Source organism: Cyprinus carpio, unplaced genomic scaffold, assembly GCF_018340385.1.
Source record: "Cyprinus carpio isolate SPL01 unplaced genomic scaffold, ASM1834038v1 S000006791, whole genome shotgun sequence".
NCBI lineage: Eukaryota > Metazoa > Chordata > Actinopteri > Cypriniformes > Cyprinidae > Cyprinus > Cyprinus carpio.
Window position 1 is genome coordinate 74,627 of NW_024879378.1, and position 22,507 is coordinate 97,133.

General features: G+C 35.8%; 2 protein-coding genes across 2 annotated transcripts; both read right to left on the reverse strand.

Annotated features, from left to right (window-relative positions):
- Positions 1–15,970: 15,970 nt before the first annotated feature.
- LOC109047467 (Duffy receptor beta form-like) lies at positions 15,971–17,314 on the reverse strand. The gene is made up of 4 exons (XM_042756081.1): positions 17,232–17,314; positions 17,068–17,096; positions 16,443–16,752; positions 15,971–16,321 (listed from the first exon to the last, which is right to left on the reverse strand). The coding sequence occupies exons 3-4, from the start codon at positions 16,702–16,704 to the stop codon at positions 16,167–16,169; spliced, it is 417 nt and encodes a 138-aa protein (XP_042612015.1). The 5' UTR covers positions 16,705–16,752; positions 17,068–17,096; positions 17,232–17,314; the 3' UTR covers positions 15,971–16,166.
- Positions 17,315–17,819: 505 nt separating this feature from the next.
- Positions 17,820–21,903, reverse strand: LOC122144863. The gene is made up of 4 exons (XM_042756085.1): positions 21,723–21,903; positions 20,087–20,416; positions 19,121–19,459; positions 17,820–18,058 (listed from the first exon to the last, which is right to left on the reverse strand). The coding sequence occupies exons 1-4, from the start codon at positions 21,772–21,774 to the stop codon at positions 17,820–17,822; spliced, it is 960 nt and encodes a 319-aa protein (XP_042612019.1). The 5' UTR covers positions 21,775–21,903.
- Between the last annotated feature and the right edge of the window lie 604 nt (positions 21,904–22,507).

Below are 22,507 nucleotides of genomic sequence, written 5' to 3' on the forward strand. Positions count from 1 at the left end.
TGTGGCAGGGGATACAGTCCATTACGGACTACAAGCCCCCACCGGGGACCTGTGACAGCACTATCTCCCTGCTGAACGAGCTGAACACATTCTTCGCTCGCTTTGAAGCACAAAACAGCACCACTGCACAGAAGACTCCACCTCCTCCCGGTGACCAGGTGATGAAGCTGTCCCCGGATAGCATGAGGAGATTCCTCAGCAGGATCAATGCACGCAAAGCTCCGGGTCCTGACAACATTCCTGGACGTGTACTGAGAGACTGTGCAGCAGAACTCACTGATGTCTTCACTGACATTTTCAACATCTCACTAAGTCAGGCTGTTGTCCCCACATGCTTCAAAGCTACCACCATCATTCCAGTCCCGAAGAAGCCATCTCCATCCTGCTTCAATGACTACCATCCAGTTGCACTTACTCCTATTCTCATGAAGTGCTTTGAATGGCTAGTCATGCACTACATCAAGTCTTCCCTCCCCCCTCCCTGGACCCCTTCCAGTTTGCATACCGGTCCAACCGCTCAACTGATGATGCCATCACCACTACCCTCCACTCAGCACTCACACATCTATAGAAAAAAAGACTTTTATGTCAGAATTCTGTTCATAGATTTCAGTTCAGCATTCAACACAATCATCCCTCAACAGCTTACCCAAAAACTGGTTCAGCTGGGGCTCAACACTTCGCTGTGCAACTGGCTGTTAGACTTTCTGACTGGAAGACCTCAGGCAGTACGGGTCGGCAGCAACACATCCAGCACCATCACACTGTGCTGAGTCCCCTCCTCTTCACTCTGCAGACCCACGACTGCACATTGTCACACAACTTCAACCTCTTTATTAAGTTTGCGGATGACATGACTGTGCTGGGTCTCATAAGCAACAGAGATGAGACAAACTATAGGAGTGAGATGAGCCGCCTGGTCGGATGGTGCAGTGACAACAATCTCTCTCTGAATGTGGAGAAGATGAAGGAGATTGTTGTTGACTTCAGTAGAGTGCACACTCAGCATGCTCTTCTGACCATCAATGGTGCAACTGTGGAGAGAGTGAGCAGCACCAAGTTCCTGGGTGTGCACATCACAGAGGACCTCTCCTGGACTGACAACATGGCAGCACTGGCCAAGAAAGCACAGCAGCATCTCTACTTCCTCTGCAAACTGAGAAGAGTCAGAGCCCCAGCCCCCAACATGTGCACCTTCTACAGAGGCACCATAGAGAGCATCCTGACTAGCAGCATCACTGTGTGGTATGGCCCCTGCAATCAGGCTGTCAGGAAGCCTAACTCCCTCCCGACCCCCTCCCCTCTTTTTCCCCATACACCACTGAACTCTGAACCTCACCCCATTCCCCCACAACCCCCCCACACTCCCCACCCACCACCAGCTCCCACAAACACTCTGGGACCTGCACCAGACACTTTGTACAGCATTGGTCTGCTCACTACCTCATTCAGCATTGACACTTTAACCGGACTAATTAAGCTCTTTTGCACTACAATCATTATATCTGCACTGTTTACTGCACTGGTTTGCACTCTATCTGCCATGTGCCTTGTGCTGCTTTAATTATTTTTTTTTATATTTGTATATTTGTATATTTGTATAGTTGTACTTTATATTTTATTATCTGTATTTTTATTCTCAACTGTTAGTGTTATCTGTATGCACCAAGGGTCTAAGAGTAACACAAATTCAATTCTCTGTATGTGTGTGCTGTACATGTGGAAGAATTGACAATTAAGCACTTGACTTGACTTGACTTGACCAAAGATCTAATTTTTTAATATCAATCCACCCTTTCAGCATTATCATTAAACATGATTGAAAGTGTGCAGCATTTCAGATACCTTGGCATTACATTGGATAATCATCTCAACTTTAGTCAGCATACTCATATTCATAACACCAGGACCGGAAGAAGCCCTTCAGCTACGAACTAAACACACATTAAACCAATGGCCACATGCTGTTTGTCCGCCTTACAGATCAAACCACGTTTCTAAAGAAATCAGACCACAGCAGGTTTCAGTTTGACTCAGAAGTTGCTCATTTCACACCTTAGTAAGACTATAATGAGAGATGACAGATAGTTTTAACTTTTTTTTATATATACACAATAATTACAATTATATATGGGTAATTCAATTAAATTACAAAACAAGAAAAAAATTAAGCTCTTTTTTCACCAACTATTTATTAGAGATTCACACAATCTTCTTCTACTTGTACATATTTAATACATAAGACATCTAGATTATCATTGTTAAATTACAATAAAAAAGATTGTATCCACTATTAAAGCTGTTAAAATCAGAATGATTTTATGTAACCAATTAACATCCGTTCAGATTGTGTGAATGAGGAGGGTCAAACTCTGTTGGGGGAGGACTCACACCAGCGCTTGTTATCAGCAGATTTTAGGTCAGAGTTTTCACTGAACAACTGTAGAAAATGTTTTCTATGTTTCTTTTGTTCTGTTTGTGCTGGTGGAGTCTTCCTGGTAAGTTATAAAAACATGACTTATTTTATTTATATATTTTTCCAGAAAAAATAAATCAAACTGTTTGTTTTCACATGCTCTTATCTCAGATAGATCAAATAAAACTGAGATAATATTGTGTGGTCTGCTTTACAGTTAGAGTTTTAAAATTGTGAATTACAGGGATGGAAATGTTAAAAGTCAATGAAAAAGTATATGTAACATTTCTAATGTGAATACATTTCACCAGTGGAGGCTCAGGAAGTGAGACGTTTTTCAAATGTCAGGCACTTATTTAATGTTTTAAATGCTAATTTTAACAATACAAATATTAATCTGTAAAAAAAATATTACAAATAAATTAACACAAAAGTGTAAAAAAAATTGTCAAAAAAAATTGTCTAAAAGCAAACAGCCACTGACTTCAGGGTTTAAACCAACAGAAGTCTTAATCTGTTTCTGTATTTTTTATTTTTTTTTCAGGTGTGTTCAGCAGTAAAACAAATAAAATACAGTCAGTGTCTGTGATGGAGGAAGAATCTGTCACTTTACAAACTTTTGTTACTAAAATACATGATGATGACGACATACTGTGGATATTTGGAGCTGAAATGTCTCTCATAGCTAAAATCAGCATTGAGAACCAAATCTTCTCCACATTTGATGATGTTCTTGATGGGAGATTCAAAGACAGACTGGAGCTGGATCCTCAGACTGGATCTCTGACCATCACAAACATCACAACTCAACATGCTGGAGTTTATAAACTAGAGATAAATGGAGTGAAACGGTCATCAAAAACATTCAATGTTTTCGTCTATGGTGAGCAGAGAACATTTGTGACCCTGGACCACAAAACCAGTCTTAAGTGTCAATTTAGATTTCTAAATTTAGATTTATGAGCGGAAAATATTTGGCCGAGATACAACTATTTGAAAATCTGGAATCTGAGGGTGCAAAAAATGAAAATACTGAGAAAATCGCCTTTGAAGTTGTCCAAATGAATTCTTAGCAATGCATATTACTAATCAAAAATTACGTTTTGATATATTTACGGCAGGAAAATTACCAAATATATGCATGGAACATGATCTTTACTTAATATCCTAATGATTTTTGGCATAAAAGAAAAATGTATAATTTTGACCCATTCAAGGTTTTTTTTTTTTTTTTGGCTATTGCTAAAAATATATCCCAGCGACTACAGACTGGTCTTGTGCTCCAGGGTCACATTTGTTTCATCCTTCTTGTATTTAGAAGTTAAACTCAATCTACATTTGCTGCATTATGATGATTACCACAAATAATTTCTGACTCATCCCTCATTTTGAGGTCATGCTGAGGCTTTATAATGGATGTCAATGTGACCAATTTGAGGATTTAAAAGAAAACTTTCTAAAAACACATTTTCAGCATTAATAATGTTTACAGTAATTTTATACTGTTGAAACTGTGAGTATTTTAACATTTACAGATTTACTGTAACCCATATTTTTATTTGAATGTGAAAGTGACAACCCATACTCGGAATTCGTGCTCTGCATTTAACCCATCCAAACTGCACACACAAACACACACGCAGCAGTGAACACACACACACTGTGAACACACTCACACACACCGTGAACACACTCCTGGAGCATTCGGCAGCCATTTATGCTGCGGCACCCATGGAGCAGTTGGGGGTTCGGTGCCTTGTTCAAGGGCACCTCAGTCATGTATTGAGGGTGGAGAGAGCAATGTACAATCACTCCCCAATGTATAAATCCTGCCGGCCCGAGACATGAACTTGCAACATTTGGATTACGAGTCCGAATCTCTAACCATTAGGCCACAACTTCCCCACTAGATTTGGATTTTTATTATTGCCAATCAACATTATGTCAAAGATGCATTAGAATGAGCTTAACTTATATCAAATTTTCAGTTAAATGTGCATACTAGATTGTTTAATTATTTTATATTTAAAGTTGAAGAAAACACTGATTGTCAACACAAACACCAAAAATAAGACTGATGTTGAGGTTTATTCAGATTTCTGTTCATTCATATTTTCCAGGTCCTCTACCCACTTCTGACATTACCAGAGATTGTTCATCTTCATCTTCATCATCATCATCATCATCACATTGTTCACTGGTGTGTTCAGTGGTGAATGTGAGTGATGCGATGCTCTCTTGGTACAAAGGAAACAGTTTATTGTCCAGCATCAGTGTGTCTGATCTCAGCATCAGTCTCTCTCTACCTCTGGAGGTGGAATATCAGGATAAAAACAGCTACAGCTGTGTGATCAACAATCCCATCAGCAACCAGACCACACATCTCAACATCACTCAACTCTGTCAGCCATGTCCAGGTATGTTGGTGTTGGTATTAACATAAATTAACTAAGTTATATAGTGCTGCTGTTTGATACTCTTTTTTGTAAATCAAGCAAACAGATTTACTGATACATGGTTCAATTTGTCGATTCCAGATCAGGGCCTACCTTTATTTTACATAGTGCTGATTCCTTCTGCTGCTGGATCTCTGTTGATTGTTTCAGTTGTGATCTGCTGCATCTGCAGGAAATGTAGAAAAACAGGTCAGGAGAACAAGCTGCGTGAATATTTATCTTTAAAACACATTTTGATACTAGTGTCATTTTAACATGTCTGTATTATTGTTATTGCAGCTCTGACCCAAGAGGAAGACAGAACTGATTCAGCATTGTGTAAACCAGCAACACGAAAAATGGTAAGATCATTTATGATTGTGTTGCAAAAAGACGTGTTGCAGTCAGTCTGATTGAAGTTTGCAGCATCAGACGGTCAGTGAACAGACGTGGGTGGACTATCGGCCGACCGTTACCTGCAGTAAACAGAGACCACATCAAAAGAATAGTTTAAAAAAATATTTTTTTTTGCTGTGTACACTAAGCCTGTGTACTTTGTTCCTTAGTGTAAGTTTTTCCATTATAATCAGTGAAGTTGTGTAGTTGCCTCATTATGCATCTTTAGTTTAGGAACAGCCAGTTTATATTTTTTGACCTGCTGCTGTCTAATGGAAAGGATATTTAATTACACATATCATGAATTAGGTAACCTTTAACCTACATGTAAAACTGTTACAAAGCCAGCTCCTGATGTTTTTGTGGCCAACTAATTTAAATCATGGCTTGTTTAAAAACAGATCTAACAGGCCCTATAAATAAATTAGTTTGTCATACTGAAATATCCTTTACAAAGTTAGTTTTCTACCATTAGTTTTGCACAGCAAGGAAAGAAGAGCACAAAGCTGTTAATCTGTGCTTTGACCACGAGCTGCAGCTGCTCTGCGGTTCATGATCATTTGAGGTCAAGAGCAGCTTTAGCAGGCATTGGTTGATTTGTAGACGAGCTGCAGCAAGTATCTTTGGTGTTGCGTTTGTGTGAAAAACAATAATTCAAAGCCATTTCGCTGTTGTGAGAAACCTTAAGAATTTGTGATGAAGATTTTTGACGTCATATCCTCTTGCTGGTCTATAGTATGTTAGCTTATGTTGTTGCAAGTTGTTGATAGTTATTAATGTTCTTGATGTACGAGATCAACTTAACCCTTGGCATTCTGTTTAATTTGTTTTGTTTTTGGTTATGTTATGGACTAAATTAAACTGCTGAAAAAATATATCAGTTATATATATATATTTTTTTTTTTTGCATAAATCTTTTAATCAACCTCAGTCCTGATCAAAACTACCAAATGTTTAAAAACTCTTTAATTGCCAAGTTCATAAATGATGTCACTGATTTGAGGGAAAAAACAATATAAAAATATATTTTCAATATAAAAAGTGATTGGCTGGATATGTTTTTTTTTTATTTAAATTTTACCTTTTATAATCAGACTAGACCTGGGGATGTGGAAAATCAAAAAAAGATTAGCAAAGTTAGTAACAACATTGGCTTTGAATCATTGTTAGTTTTTGTGCAATATTAGATTTTAATCTTTTCTTTCATTTTTTTTTCGTGGCTGTTTTTGCCCCCATTGACTTCCATTATAACGACACTTTTTTGGGGGGGAAAACCCATGACACCATAATATCAAAGCTGCATTCTTGATGGTTGGTGGTTTTCCCTGTTGCAAGAGGTAAAAATTGTAATTTTTAAGGTTGCTCATTAGGTGGGACCATGAAACCCTCCCCAACACCTGTGCATAAAAAAAAAAAAAAATGGTTAAATTGTGTTCTACTAGGGGTTTCTGGCCACCCTAGTGGACGAAAACGTCCCCAACACCGCATACGGTTTAAATTGATGGATAAACTGTGTTCTACTAGGGGTTTTATAAGTAGTCCTACTTAAGTCAATTATAAAGTAGTTGAGAGAAAAAGCGATGAGAGAGTTGTATGATGATGTTGTGTATGAGAGTTTATAGTGTATGAGATTATATCAAAGACTGAACATTCCAATCAACCAATCAGAACTGAGATTTAACTTTTCAGGAAATACCTGTTTTAGGCAGGTGCTTCTAAACATTTGTTAATCAGTTATCATCTCCACTGATTTTAGGAATAAAGGTCAGGTTTAGGGGTAGGGATTGGGTTAAGTCTGTATTTTTGGACAGTAAGATTGATCCAGGATCAACAATAAAAACTTGATCAAGGAACATGTCTGAGAAATGCAAAATGCACGGCGACCATCAAATACTGTAGCTGCCGTTTTTTTGAAGTTTTGTTTTTTTTGTTTCATAATTTATTTTTTTTTTCTGATGCAAAGAGATTTTTTTTTTACAATAACTTACAAAACTTTCATTCACATTTATTATCTTCCACAATGTCACTGTTTTGTCTGTATCATATCTTTTGCTTTTACTGTAATGTCTAAAATGTTATTTGAATTAAATGAGTGATTAACCAATAGCAGCATATCATCCATAATCTCAAGTAAAATGTTCTTTCTTTAGCTTATCACATGGTAATTTACCTAACGCTCATTATTAAATATTAATCACACCCTTCTGTCATGTACCTGTCATTTACTGTTCCTGTTTTATCTTTTTTACAAAATATAAAGGAATATTGAGTGCACTGTATAGTATCACACACAATTTATTCTGTTGTTAGCAAAAGTATCATTGAAAATAAATGATGTTTATAGTGAATTCCCATATTGTTAGCAAAAGTATCTTTAAAACTAACAGTGCATCAATCCAAATGTTGTGTACTAAGTCTTTGAACATCAAAGATCACACATAAGAAGTGTGCACGCTCTCTCTCTCTCTCAGTCCAGAAATCACTTTTTCTATTCTCTCTAAGTCATGCGGGGATGTTTCCCCCCCAAACAAGTGACAGCATGCCCACATGGGGTGGGGAAAAAGTGACGTGAGGCTGAGATGGAAGATGATGATACACTTTCTGAGATTTGACATGGGATCACGATGTGGTTTCTTAATAGATTATGCAAAAACTGTCACTTTACAAGAAAAAAATCTGATACATGCGGGAGATGTGTATACTTTACAAGAGATAAATTACTTCTTGGATATAACTTTTGGTAAGACAGTTGATGTTAGGAATTTTTTTCCTGATGATGGTATGTTTTGATTTTTTGTTTTTGTAGAAAGATTTCGATTGAAGAAGATGGTAACAAAAATACGAAAAGATAAACTTGTTCTTCAAAGACATCAAAATGATTAAATATCACATAGTGAAAATATTGTTGAAGGTAGATTGTTACTAACACAAATTGAGTATGAGGGGACTATATTTGTGTTTGTTAATGTCTATGCCTCCAATAGTGGTCCAGAGAGGCAGGATCTTTTTAGGAAATTAAGAAATGCCATCCAAAAGTATGATGATAGTGTGTGTCTTGTAATTGGAGGGGACTGGAACTGCAAAAAAGATTTTACAGTGGGCAGAAATGGGGAAGAGCCTCATAATCAATCAAGTGTCTTTTCTGGGGAATGATCAATTTCAAAAGAAAAATTGGGAGGGTCTGCTAGAGAAGGTGTCTGCTAAACCGTGAGAATGTGTATGGTTATTAGCTAAAATTGTAATTGGGTGTTAGTGATATTGTTGTAGATAATCTTACGGCTTCAATGTTGTGGCATAGGACTATTGTTATGGATCCACCCGAGGAACTTGTTTCTAACATACAAAGGACTTTTGTTAATTTTAATTGTATTTTTTTTTATTTTTTTGGAGTGGACAGCACTGGATCCGTGCAGCTGCACTTTATTTACCAGTTCTAGATTCTAGAGGGTGGTCAGTGGATGTGGTGGGTGTGAGGTTTGGGATTTTTGGCTTTTTGTGATTGAAGTTAAGTGAAGTATGTCTGTACTTCCACCTTTTTATAAGTCTATGCTACAGATATGAAGAACTGTTTTTAGAGTGGAGCGAGATATGGATGATTATGGACATTGGACTCTAGATGAACCATTGTTTTTCAACCCAATGATTGAGACAAGAGTGCTGTACTCTGTGGGTGTGAGGAGATGTTTACTAAGGAATGGTGTTACAAAACTTGGACATCTCTTGAATGAGAGGGGCTGGAAGTCCATTGAGGCACTTCAAGGCATGACGGGTTTAAAGTCCTTACGTCTCGTTTCAAAGTTGAAAGAATAAATTTTTAATGTATTACCAAATGGTTGCAGAACTTGGATAGGATTAAGAGAAACACAGAACATGAGCGATGGCCAAGTCCTTCCAGAAATAAAAAATTCACCTGTCATGGATGAGGAAGATGGCGGTGCAGTTGTGGACTCGATTTTATCTTTTAAGACCCCTCAGTTAGGCAATTTCAAGGACGTTTCTAAGAAAGCAATATATTGCACTTCAGTTAAAATCACACACAAGATACTTTGAAGAGACAAAAAGTTTCTTGATGGCCCGAACTGTTACAGCCAGACTTTCTCGTGCAGGACAGGTGGCGGACCCTGTATAAACCCCCTGTAGAGAAGCGTACTGCTGATCTACAGTGGAGGATCATTCACGGGGCCATAGCTACAGACCAACATGTAGCACACCTGAATCCAGCAGTAGTTGGGGAAGCAGGAAGATCTAGAACATTTGTTTTTAAGGTGTAGCAGCTTGCAATACCTTTTTTTAATTTGCTTAAGGCTTGGTTTAGAAGATTTAATGAGGAATTGTCTGATAAAGTATTTATTGGGGGATTGAAATATATTTTCTCAAAGAGGAGGAAAATCTGTTTATTGAATTATCTTATTGAACAAAGCTCTACAACTTGCTACAATAGATTCTGAAATGATGTTTAGACAATTGATAGAGGGAAGACTGAAAACTGAATTTGCTTATTATAGACTTACAAATAATGTGGTGTTTTTTGTGATGTGTGGAGTATTAATGAGGTACTATGTACAGTTCAATATGATCAGCTTGCAAATTTTTAAAGCAATTTTTTAATTAATATTAAATCCTGTTATTTTGAGGATTTTTTGTCAGTAATATAATGTGATTTTTTATAGAGTAATACAGTGCTTGTTTGTTAGGTTTGGGATTTTTTAAGGAATTTTTTTACTCTCTGAGGGGACTCTTTGCTCTCCCTCACATCCATTAAGTAACTTGTGCATTGTTTTACTTACTTGTTTTTGACATGTCCAATCGAGCTACAAACTTTCCAGTGATGAACTGTATATTCACTCGACAAGCTCGCGCATCTCTGCATTATATTCATTGCATAGATATCCTACCTTAATCTCTAATAACTCCATTCTGCTGTCTGCTGTTCTGTTGTCAGTGTTTATTTGTCTGAATATGGCACTTATCACATCCTGTGAGGTATCGGCGTTTGCTATTGGGGCATTTTAATGAGTACGAGTACGAGTACAGGAGCTCATTATCCTCAGGGGGAGAGATCGTAGTAGTAGATTTACTCATCGGCTTCAATGTTTGTGGCATAAGACTATTGTTATGGATCCACCCGGGAAGCCTTGCGCATCTAACATACAAAGGTTGTTGTTTTTGTAATTTTTATTGTAGATGCTGAGTATTTTTTGTCCTGGTTATGTTTTTTGCGGAGTGGATTGAAACTGGAGGAGTAAAAGCTTCGCACTTTATTTCCCAGTGACTGCTCCGAAGTGAATCAAGGCTTGGTGAAAACTGCCAGGAGTAGGACTCCCCTCGGATTGGGAGTACGAGGGTTTTTTGGTGCATGAAATTACAGGAAGTAAGCCTGTCAGAACTTCCACCTTTTTATAAGTCTATGCTACAGATATTTTAACTGTTTTTAGAGTGGAGCGAGATATGGTTGATTACCAGTAACATTGGGCTCTATTTGCAACCATTGTTTTTCATCCCAGTGACACCTCAAGAGTGCTGTACGCTTTGTGGTGTCCTGAATAATTGGTGCTGGTGTTAGTTTAACCCAAAATGTGGACAAAATAGTATGATGTGTTTCATGAGTCCATTGAGCACTTCAAGGTTTGAGGGAATAAAGTCAGACGTTTTGATTTCAAACAAAAAATCTAGAATAAATTTTTAATGTATTACCAATCATTGCAGACTACTTAATAGGGAAACATAGAGACAACACAGAACATGAGCGATGGCCATTTGTAACCGATTTTGTGAAATAAAAAAAAAAACCTGTCTTTGTGGTGTGTAGGAAGATGGCGGTGCAGTTGTGGACTCGATTTTATCGTGGTGTCTGACCCTGAGGGTCATTAGGCAATTTCAAGGAAATGTCTGAAGTCTGATATAGCAGAGCACTTCTGTTTAACATCACTCTTGAGATACTGTGGGGAGAAACAAAAAGCAACTTGATGGCCCGAACTGTTACAGCCAGGGTGCGTTTTGCAGGACAGGGGGGGGATTTCCCTGTATAAACCCTATGCATCCCTGCCTACTGCTGATCTACAGTGGAGGATCATTCCCGGGGGGATACAAACAACACCAAACATGTAGCGCCACGTCCCGATCTGAATCAAATAATTCGCGGGACGCTTTGAAGATCTAGATCTGAATCAAATGTTTTTAAGATGTAGCAGCTGACGTCAATACCTTTTTTTAATTCGCTTACACGCTCTGGTTTAGAAGATCTGAATCAAATGATTCGCGATACGCGTCCGATTGGGCGCTTCGAAAATATTGAATCATTTTGGACGAAAATCTGTTATTAAATGATTCTTAGTTTCAAAGCTCTACAACGTTGTGTACTTTGATTCTGAAATGATGTCTATGTAATTTGTTGAGGGAAGAATAAAATTGAATTTGCTTATTATAACTTACAAATAATGTGGTGTTTTTTGTACAATGTGGAGTATTAAACTGAGGTCACTACTGTACAGTTCAAGATGATCAGCTAAAAACATTTCAAAGCAATTTTTTCATTTATATTAATCCGGTTATTTTTTTTTTTTGTCCAGTAATATAATGTGATGTAGGTTGTATAAGATTGTAGGCCAGCTGTTAAAATTTCTATGCAAATCCCTCCCATCCATTAAGGAACTTGTGCATAAAGCCCAAACGACTTGTTTTTGAGCAGATGTCCAACCGAGCAGACAAACTTTCCTAATGATGAACTGTATATTCTTATGAAGGATGCACATCTATGCATTATATACTGAATGCATAGATATCCTACCAAGTCTCTAATGATCCATTCTGCTGTCCTGTGCCTGTTCTGTTAACAGTGATTCTTTGTGTGGCAGAGGCACTTATGCAAGGCCGGTAAGTGGTAATGCGCGCAATTGGTATCGGGGCATTTTAATGGTACGAGTACGGAGTATAAAATATTAGAAGTAGTAGAGTATGTGCCTGATACCATATCGGTAGCTTCAATCTTTCATCCAAAGTTGACTGCTCCGAATGAATCAACAAATTTTTAATGGAAACTCTTGTGACGAAGATCGGAGTCTATTGTATGGGGAGTATTAAGATTCCAAGGTGATATTCCAGGGAACTGTCATAAAGAGAAGCTTCATAAACTGATAAGTAGCTACTTATTTCCAGCATTAGCAGAGTTAGCTGAAGACCTACTCTTGTCGACATCACATCCTATTTTTATAAAGATTCATTGGGGTTTTTCTTTGACAATGCCTTAGAATCATTTAACAATAAATTCAATGTATGATTAACTGTTGAAAAATGAATGGTAATATGCAAATGTGTGGTTAATAATAATTGTAACACCCTCTACCACATGCTGTGACAATATGACATCATACTCTGTGTTCATTTCCTTGTCACTGTCTCTTTAAGAGGACATTCTCATTTAATTTTGTTCTGTAGAAAGATTTCTGACAGACTGCCATCTCTTGGTAGTTGCTGAAAGCAAACTAAAATGTCAGTAACAAACAAGGACCAGTCCGTGTCACTTATACAAAAAAAAAAAAAAAAAAATGGAAACATCATTGCTATGATGTTATGATGACATATTCACCTCTCAAAAAGTTCCTTTTTTTATAAAATTAGTTTTGGTAAATCACTCAAATGTAGGAGATGCCAAGCAAATTATATTAGTACAATTGTTTAGCTAGCTAGCAAGGTCAGCTGCCATCTGTTTAGCTGTAACAATAATTACATTATTACTAGTGAAATAATGTTGATTAGTCGTATGTTAATGGCCAGGGATACTGCTGGTCAAATGGGGAAATAAAAAATAAAATAAAAAAATACATGGTATTATTTAATCAAATAGGTGGCCAAAAATGAAAGATTAAGTGGATATTTGAATTAAATGTTGGGTCAATAGCCTATTAAACAAGGATTTGACAGTCCTGTAAGTGTAGCAGCAGCAATTACACGGCCTTTGGCTCCCTTTGCAGGCACTTGTAATAACATGTAACGTACATGAATTGTTTATTTTGTATTACATTATGCATTTTAACAGTGTTATTCAATTAAACCATGCAATTATTAATTAACAAATCATTATGGCCTATATAATGCATTTTAAGTCATTTGAAAATCTGTTTTTGAACCTCAAATCATGTTTATAGTCTTCCTCTCATAAGATTGCATAATGCAGAATTTTCATGAACTGAAACGTTTTTGGTTTTATGTCAATGTTTTATGATGCATGATATACAGTATTATATTTGTTTTAACTGTATACATTTGCAGTTTAAATAATATTCATGACAAATGTAATGAAATAAAAAAAATATATAAATCATTATTCCGCAAAAAAGAATGGAATAAATAAAAGCACAAGTTGTTGGAAAGTATCTAAAAGGTGTCAATTAGAAGTACTTTGTTCAAGCTTATAATAGCAACAATTGAATCAACACAAATACATTTCTGAGAAAAAATATTAACTGTAAGTAAGCTTACACTTATTCACTTACACTTATACACTTCATCTGGTGTTAAAAAAATAAAAAATAAATAAATTGTCTGCAACAATCATTGGATGCAAAATTCACTTTTACATGTTGTTTGAACATAAATGTTGGCAGTGTTTTTACACATCCACCCTATAATGATAAAAATCCACCCAGTGTTTTTTTTTTATTATTATTATTATTTTAAGAGTATCATTTCATTAATTTCTTATTCCATAGTAATAATATAGATTATTAAAGGCACAGTTCACACACATAAATGAAAATGATGTCATCGTTTTATGTTGAATCAAACAAATATTTCTTGCTGAACCTACTTTTTAATGTCTGTTTGATGGTTTACACAACAACGAATTTAAATGATCTTTTGGGAGTAATTTCTAGATTATTGAACATTAATGCATGCATGAATGCTTTAACTTTGATTTCTAGATTATTGAACATTAATGCATGCATGAATGCTTTAACTTTGAACGCCTTAATAATAGCATGATGCAAAGACATATATATATATATAAGATATATATATATATATATATATATATACACACACACACACACATATTACTGTTAAATGAATTTAAATGAATGGTTACAAAATACATTAGGCCTGCATTAATACATACAATGTGTGTGCACTATGATAGATACAAATGATTCAGTTAGTAAAGCTCAGTTATTTCGATAACAAACTCTAAAATCATGACAAAAATCACAGATTTCAGCAGTTATCGGTTAATCAGATGTTTTTATTGCCATCCACCATGAACTCTTTCAAGTTAATTTCCACTAAGTACAGGGTACCCTTTCCTTGCAGATGCAAGGTTAAGGACAAAGTGTTGAGATACTCTGCTCGAAAAGGCACAAAATAATCGCCTCCCGAGGTTGTTACAGGCTTTTGAGTTTGGCTTATTTTAGTAGGTTGGTTCTGGGTTAAATATTTATTGTTGAGTTTTTATTATAGAAATAGGCACCATGATTTTTTTTGCTCTTTTAATAACCTCACACACAATGTTCAGTAAACAGTTGAGGAGCTCTTTGAACTGGTAACAGCTCTGATTAACCTGAGAAAAAAAGAAAGAAAGATTAGCACAATTAACACTATCTTCAACTGTTCAGAAAAGCAGATTTAAACTGGAGTCAAACATACTTTTCTTGTTTAAGTGCAGGCGATTATTTCCATCACTCAGTGATGACATTCTGCAATACAAACACAACAGGAAAACACAATTAAATGATATGAAATGACACTAATATGCAGCACAGCTCAACATGTATTTAAAAATAAAAAAAAAAGGCAAGAAATGTAAGGAAACAGATAATGTGAAGTAGTGACCATTCACCTTACACGCCCCACAGGTCTCCATCTCCCTCCTCAGCTGAAATGCAAGAACTTGGCAGTAAAATGTTACATGTTAAACTTTACACTGTTTTTTATAACATAAATAAAAAGAACAACATTCACTTTTGCACATTTCAACAATTAAGACATCCAGCGGTAGCAACAAACATTCGAATGCAACAATAAATACCAAATATAGTTGTTCAATCACTGAACACACATTTGTGAACTGTGATTAAAATACAATTCAGATGCTGAACACCTGTACACAGCTTGAGGAGCTGTCAGTAACAGTCCCAAAATATAGTATAAAACCTACAGTACATTATAAAAAAACACATATTTGGCATTTTGTAGCTGCATCTGTCCACTGTGTCTTTCAGTGCACTTCTTACATGTTTAGTTCCTGAGAGTTTGATCAAGGATACAAGGATAACATTTACATCCACTTAAACATCCTGTTAGCAATTGGATTGATGTCCCAAATGGACGGCAAAACCTTCCTGTAAACACGTTAAACAATCCAAAAGAGCTTGTTCTGACTGAAAGTCCGATCAAATTGAAAGGGGTAGTGTAGAACTGAAATCTGATCTACAGGATCACCTTAAACATGTAAATGCTTTAAGATGGACTATCTTCTCAGTCGGATTCAAAAACATGAGTGTTGAATGCATGGTGTCTTTTGAACATCAGTGTGCTCATTTAGATCTTATGAAGGGATGGTCAGTAGATGAGACTGAATATTCAATAATATTCAATAATAAAAAATAAAAAAAGCGTTTTCAACATGTCAGCTTTCTTTTTAGGTATGTTATCAAGGCAAAAACGATACTTGTGGCAGCTCGAGTGACCTATCACAGAGAATTTTTAGAATTCATGTGAACCTTTTTTATCTCCTGTGTTCTCAGAAGTCATCACAGTTTGTTAAACTTCTACTGTAGTGAATGGGACAAAATTAAAAAATGTTCCCATTTGCTCCACAATGTAATTTCTATGACTTCACTTCAAAATAAGAAAAGGACATTTTGCTTAAAAATGGTTTGGACTAGAATCTTCATGTCGCTGGTGTTGATGCGGACTACTGATATCTATGATGTCCCATTAGCCACAGCCTGGTCAGTAGTTGTCCCATTAGCCACAGCCTGATCAGTAGTTGTCCCATTAGCCACAGCCTGATCAGGAGTTGTCCCATTAGCCACATCCTGGTCATTAGTTGTCCCATTAGCCACATCCTGATCAGTAGTTTGTCCCATTAGCCACATCCTGGTCATTAGTTGTCCCATTAGCCACATCCTGATCAGTAGTGTCCCATTAGCCATAGCCTGGTCAGTAGTTGTCCCATAGCCACAGTAGTTGGTCAGTAGTTGTCCCATTAGCCACATCCTGGTCAGTAGTTGTCCCATTAGCCACATCCTGATCAGTAGTTGTCCCATTAGCCACAGCCTGATCAGTAGTTGTCCCATTAGCCACAGCCTGGTCAGTAGTTGTCCCATTAGCCACAGCCTGGTCAGTAGTTGTCCCATTAGCCACAGCCTGGTCAGTAGTTGTCCCATTAGCCACAGCCTGATCAGTAGTTGTCCCATTAGCCACAGCCTGATCAGTAGTTGTCCCATTAACATCATTCATTTGAAAGCCATTTTGCTCAGGTAGAAAATGTTCTGCTTCACCACTCTCCTGAAAGAAAGAAAACAGAACCACAGAAGGTGAAACAAATGATCAGGATTGATGATCCAGTTCCACAAACACAAAAATGTCTTCATACATCTGATGCTTGCTCGATTTAAAGATCCATGTTCTTCATTCTGAAGTAAAACCCCACAAGTGTGGTGCTCTCTTAAATAAGTCAATTATTATAAATGTATATCAATTATTCTGAATGCAAGTACATATTTTCACATAGAACACTTAAATTATTCTGAATGCAAGTACATATTTTCTTGTAGAACACTTATCTCAATTTTTTTTTTTTTTTTGCTCTTAGCACCTTACCTCATCATGATTGTCCTGTCCTGGGGTGTCTGTTTAAACAATAAAACAAAATCTTACTTCAGTCATTTAAAATAAAAAGACACACTTTACATTTTTTATTGATTCTTTTTGTACAATAAATCTCATATTTACATTCTGTAAGATAAACTGTATGTAATACTTGCCTTTTTGTTTTGTTTTTGTACTTCTCTTTTGGCAACAGTAAACCCCAACTGCTACTGCAACTATGAGTAGAACACCACTAACAGCACCATGTTTTTGTGTTTCTCTTACTGCACCATTAATAACAGAATGATTTTTTAATTATGAGTTGGTTGAAGGTGGATCTGGATTTCAAACAGCCAAAGACAGACGGTCACTATTATTAGAGATCATCTGAAAATTGTGCTTTCAGTAATAAGTTGTTTGAAATAGAATCCATTGGATTTTAAAGCAGCATCAGCTAAAACTGTTAGAGATCATCTGAAAATTGTGCTTTCAGTAATAAGTTGTTTGTATTTGTTTTTATTTTTAATTATAGATTTAGAATTTGTTGTATTATTGATGTGGTGAATAATAATCATATGTATTTTTTTTTTTCTTTTAATTAAATTTAGAGTTGAAAGTTTTAAAATTGTTTAAAGATGACAGTCTAAAATTGCTAAAGGGAAAAGGCACTTGGTTAATAAATGATACTCACTAGCAACAGGAAAAGTGACATTGAAGGTCCTAACGATGCTGAATCTGCTGCTGTTGTTATGTATTTTTTATTCTCAATAGTATGTGTTTGTGATGTTCCTGATGGTCAGCGATCCAGTCTGATTGTCCAGCTTCAGTCTGTCTCTGAATCTCTCTTTACACTGTTCATCTGTACAGATCTCACTCTGATCTCCAGCGATGAGAATGTTATCAAAATGCCACGTCATCACATCTTTTGGGTTTTTTATTACATCAGTATATAAAGTGACATTTCCTCCCTCCTTCATTTCATCTAGTTTAGCAGCAGAAACATCTGAAACAAACCAAAAGCTGCTTTAAGGAATTTTATATATATATATATATATATATTATTAAATAGGTGCTTTAATTAAGGAATTTTATATATATATATATATATATATTTTTTTTTTTTACAGGGGTTAAGGAACATAACATGAGAACTGTGGATATGAAAGTGATAAAACATGCATGCTGGACTTTCTTTCTGAAAAGTAACATTTATCCACATTTTGTGCTATTAAACACATTTTACATCAAATCTTCTATGGTCTGGATTCATGGCCTGTATTCTTAAAGATTCTAAGAATCCTCTCAGAGAGCTCCTGATTTAAACATTTCTAACTAGGAGTCTTAGCTTAAAAGTGATTCAAAAAGTGATCTGAGAGCAACTCTGAGCGAGGAAAAGACAAAGACTTTGCTTATAGAAGGTTGGTGACAGACCCAAATCATCACTGCTGGATAGTTGTATTTTTCCAATGGCCAAATATTTTTATGTAGTTAATGTTGTGATTTACTTCCATTTCTGGCGCTATGGCATTTCTGCACAGTGTCGGAGATGTTGAGGTGTTTCTAATAAGTTCACAAACATGATCCCTGCACGATCTAATGTGTAACATGTTTTCTTTAATTCTAAGAGGATCCACCCACATTTCTGAGAATTTTCTTAGAATTTTGTTACTAGGAGCAACTCTTAGCACTAAGATTTTTCATGAATATGTGCCCTGATGAACTAAAAAAAAACATCTTTAGTAGATGAAAAGGTAGATTTAATGAATGATAATAAAAGGTTATCAGAGATAATATATAAAAAAAGAGACTAAAAAAATTAAACTGAATATAAGCAAAATGACATAACTGAGAGCTAACCAAAATAAAATCATTCTGAAGTAAATTCATATTTTAATCTACAAAATACAATTTAACAGTAAATGTGTTCTTTAAGAAATTATCTGTGAATTAATATAGAGGTAAAGAGAATAAACACTTCTGAACGTTACTACAAAAATATCACTAAGAATATGAAAATATGAATGACTAAACATATGAAGACTTGTTTTTAAACATAATGACTTACCATGGACGGCAAAATAGAAGGTTGTGTCACCCTCGTTTTTCTTTTTACTGCTGATGATTAGTTCATAAACTCCAGAGTCAGTGGTGTTGATGTTCATGATGGTCAGAGATGCAGTCTGATGATCCAGCTTCAGTCTGTCTCTGAATCTCTCATCACCATCTTTACACTGATCATCTGTACAGATCTTACTCTGATCTCCAGTGATTTGAGCGATGCGAGTGCCACTGAAATACCATTTAATTTTGCCTTGTTGGTTTGTTTCAACACCAGTGTGTAGAGTGACAGAATCTCTCTCCATCAAAAACACTGACACTCCATCTGTACCATTACTGAAAAAACCTGAAAAAGACACAAACAGTTCATTAGGTTTTATAATAAACAGTTTTGCCAATAATAAACAATATTGCCCATAACATTTTTAATTTGATCTTATTAAAATTGTTCTATTTTCCACCAGATTAAGGTACAATGTCATGTTTTTTCTACAAAATACAGTTTTTTTCACTCCTACCCTTTGAGTCTCCTCTATAAATAACATGTTTTCATTTACATTTTAGAATTGTTTTTTTTTGCACCAACTTTATTAACTTTGACATTTTTATTATTTTGTTATAATATTATAATGGTATTAATTTAAATGGAAATTGAAAAGTCATCCATGGTTTTCAAAAAAATTATTATTGGCATACACAATTACTAAAGGTGATTTAGAAATGACAGAATTAGAGAATTTCTATGGAAATGTTGGTGATGTCAGGTATGCGGTGTGCAGAGAGTTTTAATATTTCGTTTGCACTGTAACTTTAACACAATACACCACACTGTCGATCTAAAGCGGATGGGGGGGAGTGGGGGGGTGCAGAGGGGAGGTTTTTTGTTAATTTAATCAATAATTTTTTTTTAACATTCCCCCTCAAATTATGTGATTTTAATGTAGAAGACTTGATTTACTACATAATGACTCACCATGAACAGTAACACTGAAGGTCTTTCCACTTTTACTGTTTTTTCCATTGCTGACATGAAGATAAAGTCCAGAGTCCGTGGTTCTAGTGTCCATGATGGTCAGAGATCCAGTCTGATAACAGTAACTTTGATCGTCTCTGAATCTCTCATCACCATCTTTACACTGAACATCTGTACAGATCTTACTGAGATCTCCAGTGATTTGAGCGATGCGAGTGTTATAGAAATACCATTTAATGCTGACTTGTTGGTTTGTTTTTACATCAGTTTGTAGAGAGACTGATTCTCCCTCCTTCACTGACACTACATCTGCAGCAACACCACACACACCTGAAGAAGAAACAAACAGACAACCATAAGCCAATAAAAATAAAACAAGGAAGTGTTGAAAAAGGATTTTATAAAGATGATAATGATTACAGGTAAAGAAATATGTACAAGTTCATAATGTAACACATAACAAACAGCAGAAGTACATCGCTGACTTACACATTCACTCATCAGAAAAACATAAAAGTCTTTTAGATGATCTACAACAACTGATCAACAATGAACATATGCAGTTTTTTTTCATCATGAAAAAAGTGCATTTTTTGTACTCTCCTTAACATTTATCAGATAACAGATATTTGCAAATAGTTCTCAAGACAAAATAACATAACACAAAGGAATCAGTTCAAAAGATTATAGGCCTGATACTTAATTATGTTGTTGTCTGGATAATCAATGGAGATTGATTTGAGATAGTTGCTCATAAAGCCATAAAGCTCATAAATGCTCATAATTTTGCATTTTTTTTCAAAGGGTTAGGTAAACTTGTGATCTCTATCCCTATCGGTACATTCACGCAGTCAACTATTTTCGAATTCAACTTCATAATGAATATTAGCCATTCTGAATATTAAAGTTGAACAGTGTGTTTTGTACTTTGTGCTACAATGCCCCACATTAAAATGAGGTGCTTTTCTACCGAATGTTATTTTATATCCTGCTATTTTAATTTCCCACGAAAATAATGTTTAAATTTAAATTTTTATTAATTTGAAATAAGCTTTTATATAAAATCAAAGTAACTTACATTTGATCAGTTAGGCAACATTTACTCGTGCTATATGCCATAGTACTTTTAACCTTTCAAGTTTTTAAACCAAATCGCATGACCTAAGCAATTGCAGGGACCTTTTCAGTTCTATAGACTGTTTCAACCTATTATTTATTTTCGATCACGCCTCCGAAAACCGGGCCTATCTCAGGTTGAAATGCGTCACATTCGTCGTTCGACTTAATCATCTTCAAAGTTTATCAAATAAATGACACGCATAGTCAAGCAAAAGCACACACTCCAAAATACAAATGGTAAATGTATCCTATTTCTGTCAAATATAAAGCGAATAGAGCCGGTAGCCTACTAAAAAAAAACTGCGTCATCACCGGCATATTGACAAGAGGTCCAACGTTATACATTTTGACACATCACGCCGTCCTAATAGCCTATAACGTTACATCTGACAGCTTCTGTTTTGTCCCACAAAGCATGCTGCCTATGTGTGAGACTGTTTTGGCTGAAACTTGATTATTTTAAGCTTTAAAGCTTTGCCAGATACCGAAAGAGAAACTATCCACACAAATGTCTTACCGTGGTAGAGCAAACAGCACCACAACACGGGCAAAATGAAGCGACTATTCATTTTTACACAGATTCTTATATGAAAAAGCGATCTGTTATTCCGCTTCTTTAATGCCGAAGCCATAATTTCTTTAGCGAAGTTTTATTCTGGACCGAGGCTTCGGTGCGCTGCATATATCCCGCTGTTCCTGTGTAGAGCGCCGGTGTCTTCCCCTCGGAATGTCTGTTTCCCTTTACGCAAACATACTACAATTCTTGCGTAGTTGCCGAGTTACCATACGTACGATCAGAACTAGCGTGCGCAAGAAGCGCGACTGGGTGTACGGCAAGACAAACGGTTCATATTTGTTTGAGTAATGTGTGTGATTGTGTGTTTGGCAAGACAAATGGTTCAAAAATTTTGAAAAAAAGAAAAATTTTCAAGTTTAGGATTATAGACAGTATTTTTTCAATGTGATGCTTGAGGCTCTGGCTATTCTGTTTTATACTGTCGTACTTATTCATACTTGCTCATTTATTTATTTATTTTATTATATGCCTTGCTGTTGTTGTATTTAGTGTGCACTGAAAGCTTAAAAAAAATCTTTGTGTGGGGTATGTGTAGGAAAGTCTTTTCCTTTAGTTTCAATTTCATATTTTACCACTAGAGGGTGCGTATGTTTCATTTTACTGATACCTATCGAGAGCACTATCTCAGTTTATGTTCAAAATTCAAGTCACTGACAACTACCCAGATCGCAGAGTGGCTTAAAGGCAAAAGCTGCTACCGCTGTGGACGTAATCACAAACCTGAG

Bases quoted from the DNA above. Each gene is read 5' to 3' on its own strand.
- LOC109047467 (XM_042756081.1), bottom strand. From the start codon at position 16,704: ATGAATGATGTTAATGGGACAACTACTGATCAGGCTGTGGCTAATGGG. The intron at 16,322-16,442 runs CTACTGACCAAC...TAATGGGACAAA, and splicing joins GGATGTGGCTAATGGGACAA to CTACTGATCAGGATGTGGCT.
- LOC122144863 (XM_042756085.1), bottom strand. From the start codon at position 21,774: ATGAATAGTCGCTTCATTTTGCCCGTGTTGTGGTGCTGTTTGCTCTAC. The intron at 19,460-20,086 runs GTGAGTCATTAT...TGTCTTTTTCAG, and splicing joins CTTCAGTGTTACTGTTCATG to GTTTTTTCAGTAATGGTACA. The intron at 18,059-19,120 runs GTAAGTCATTAT...GGTTTGTTTCAG, and splicing joins CTTCTATTTTGCCGTCCATG to ATGTTTCTGCTGCTAAACTA.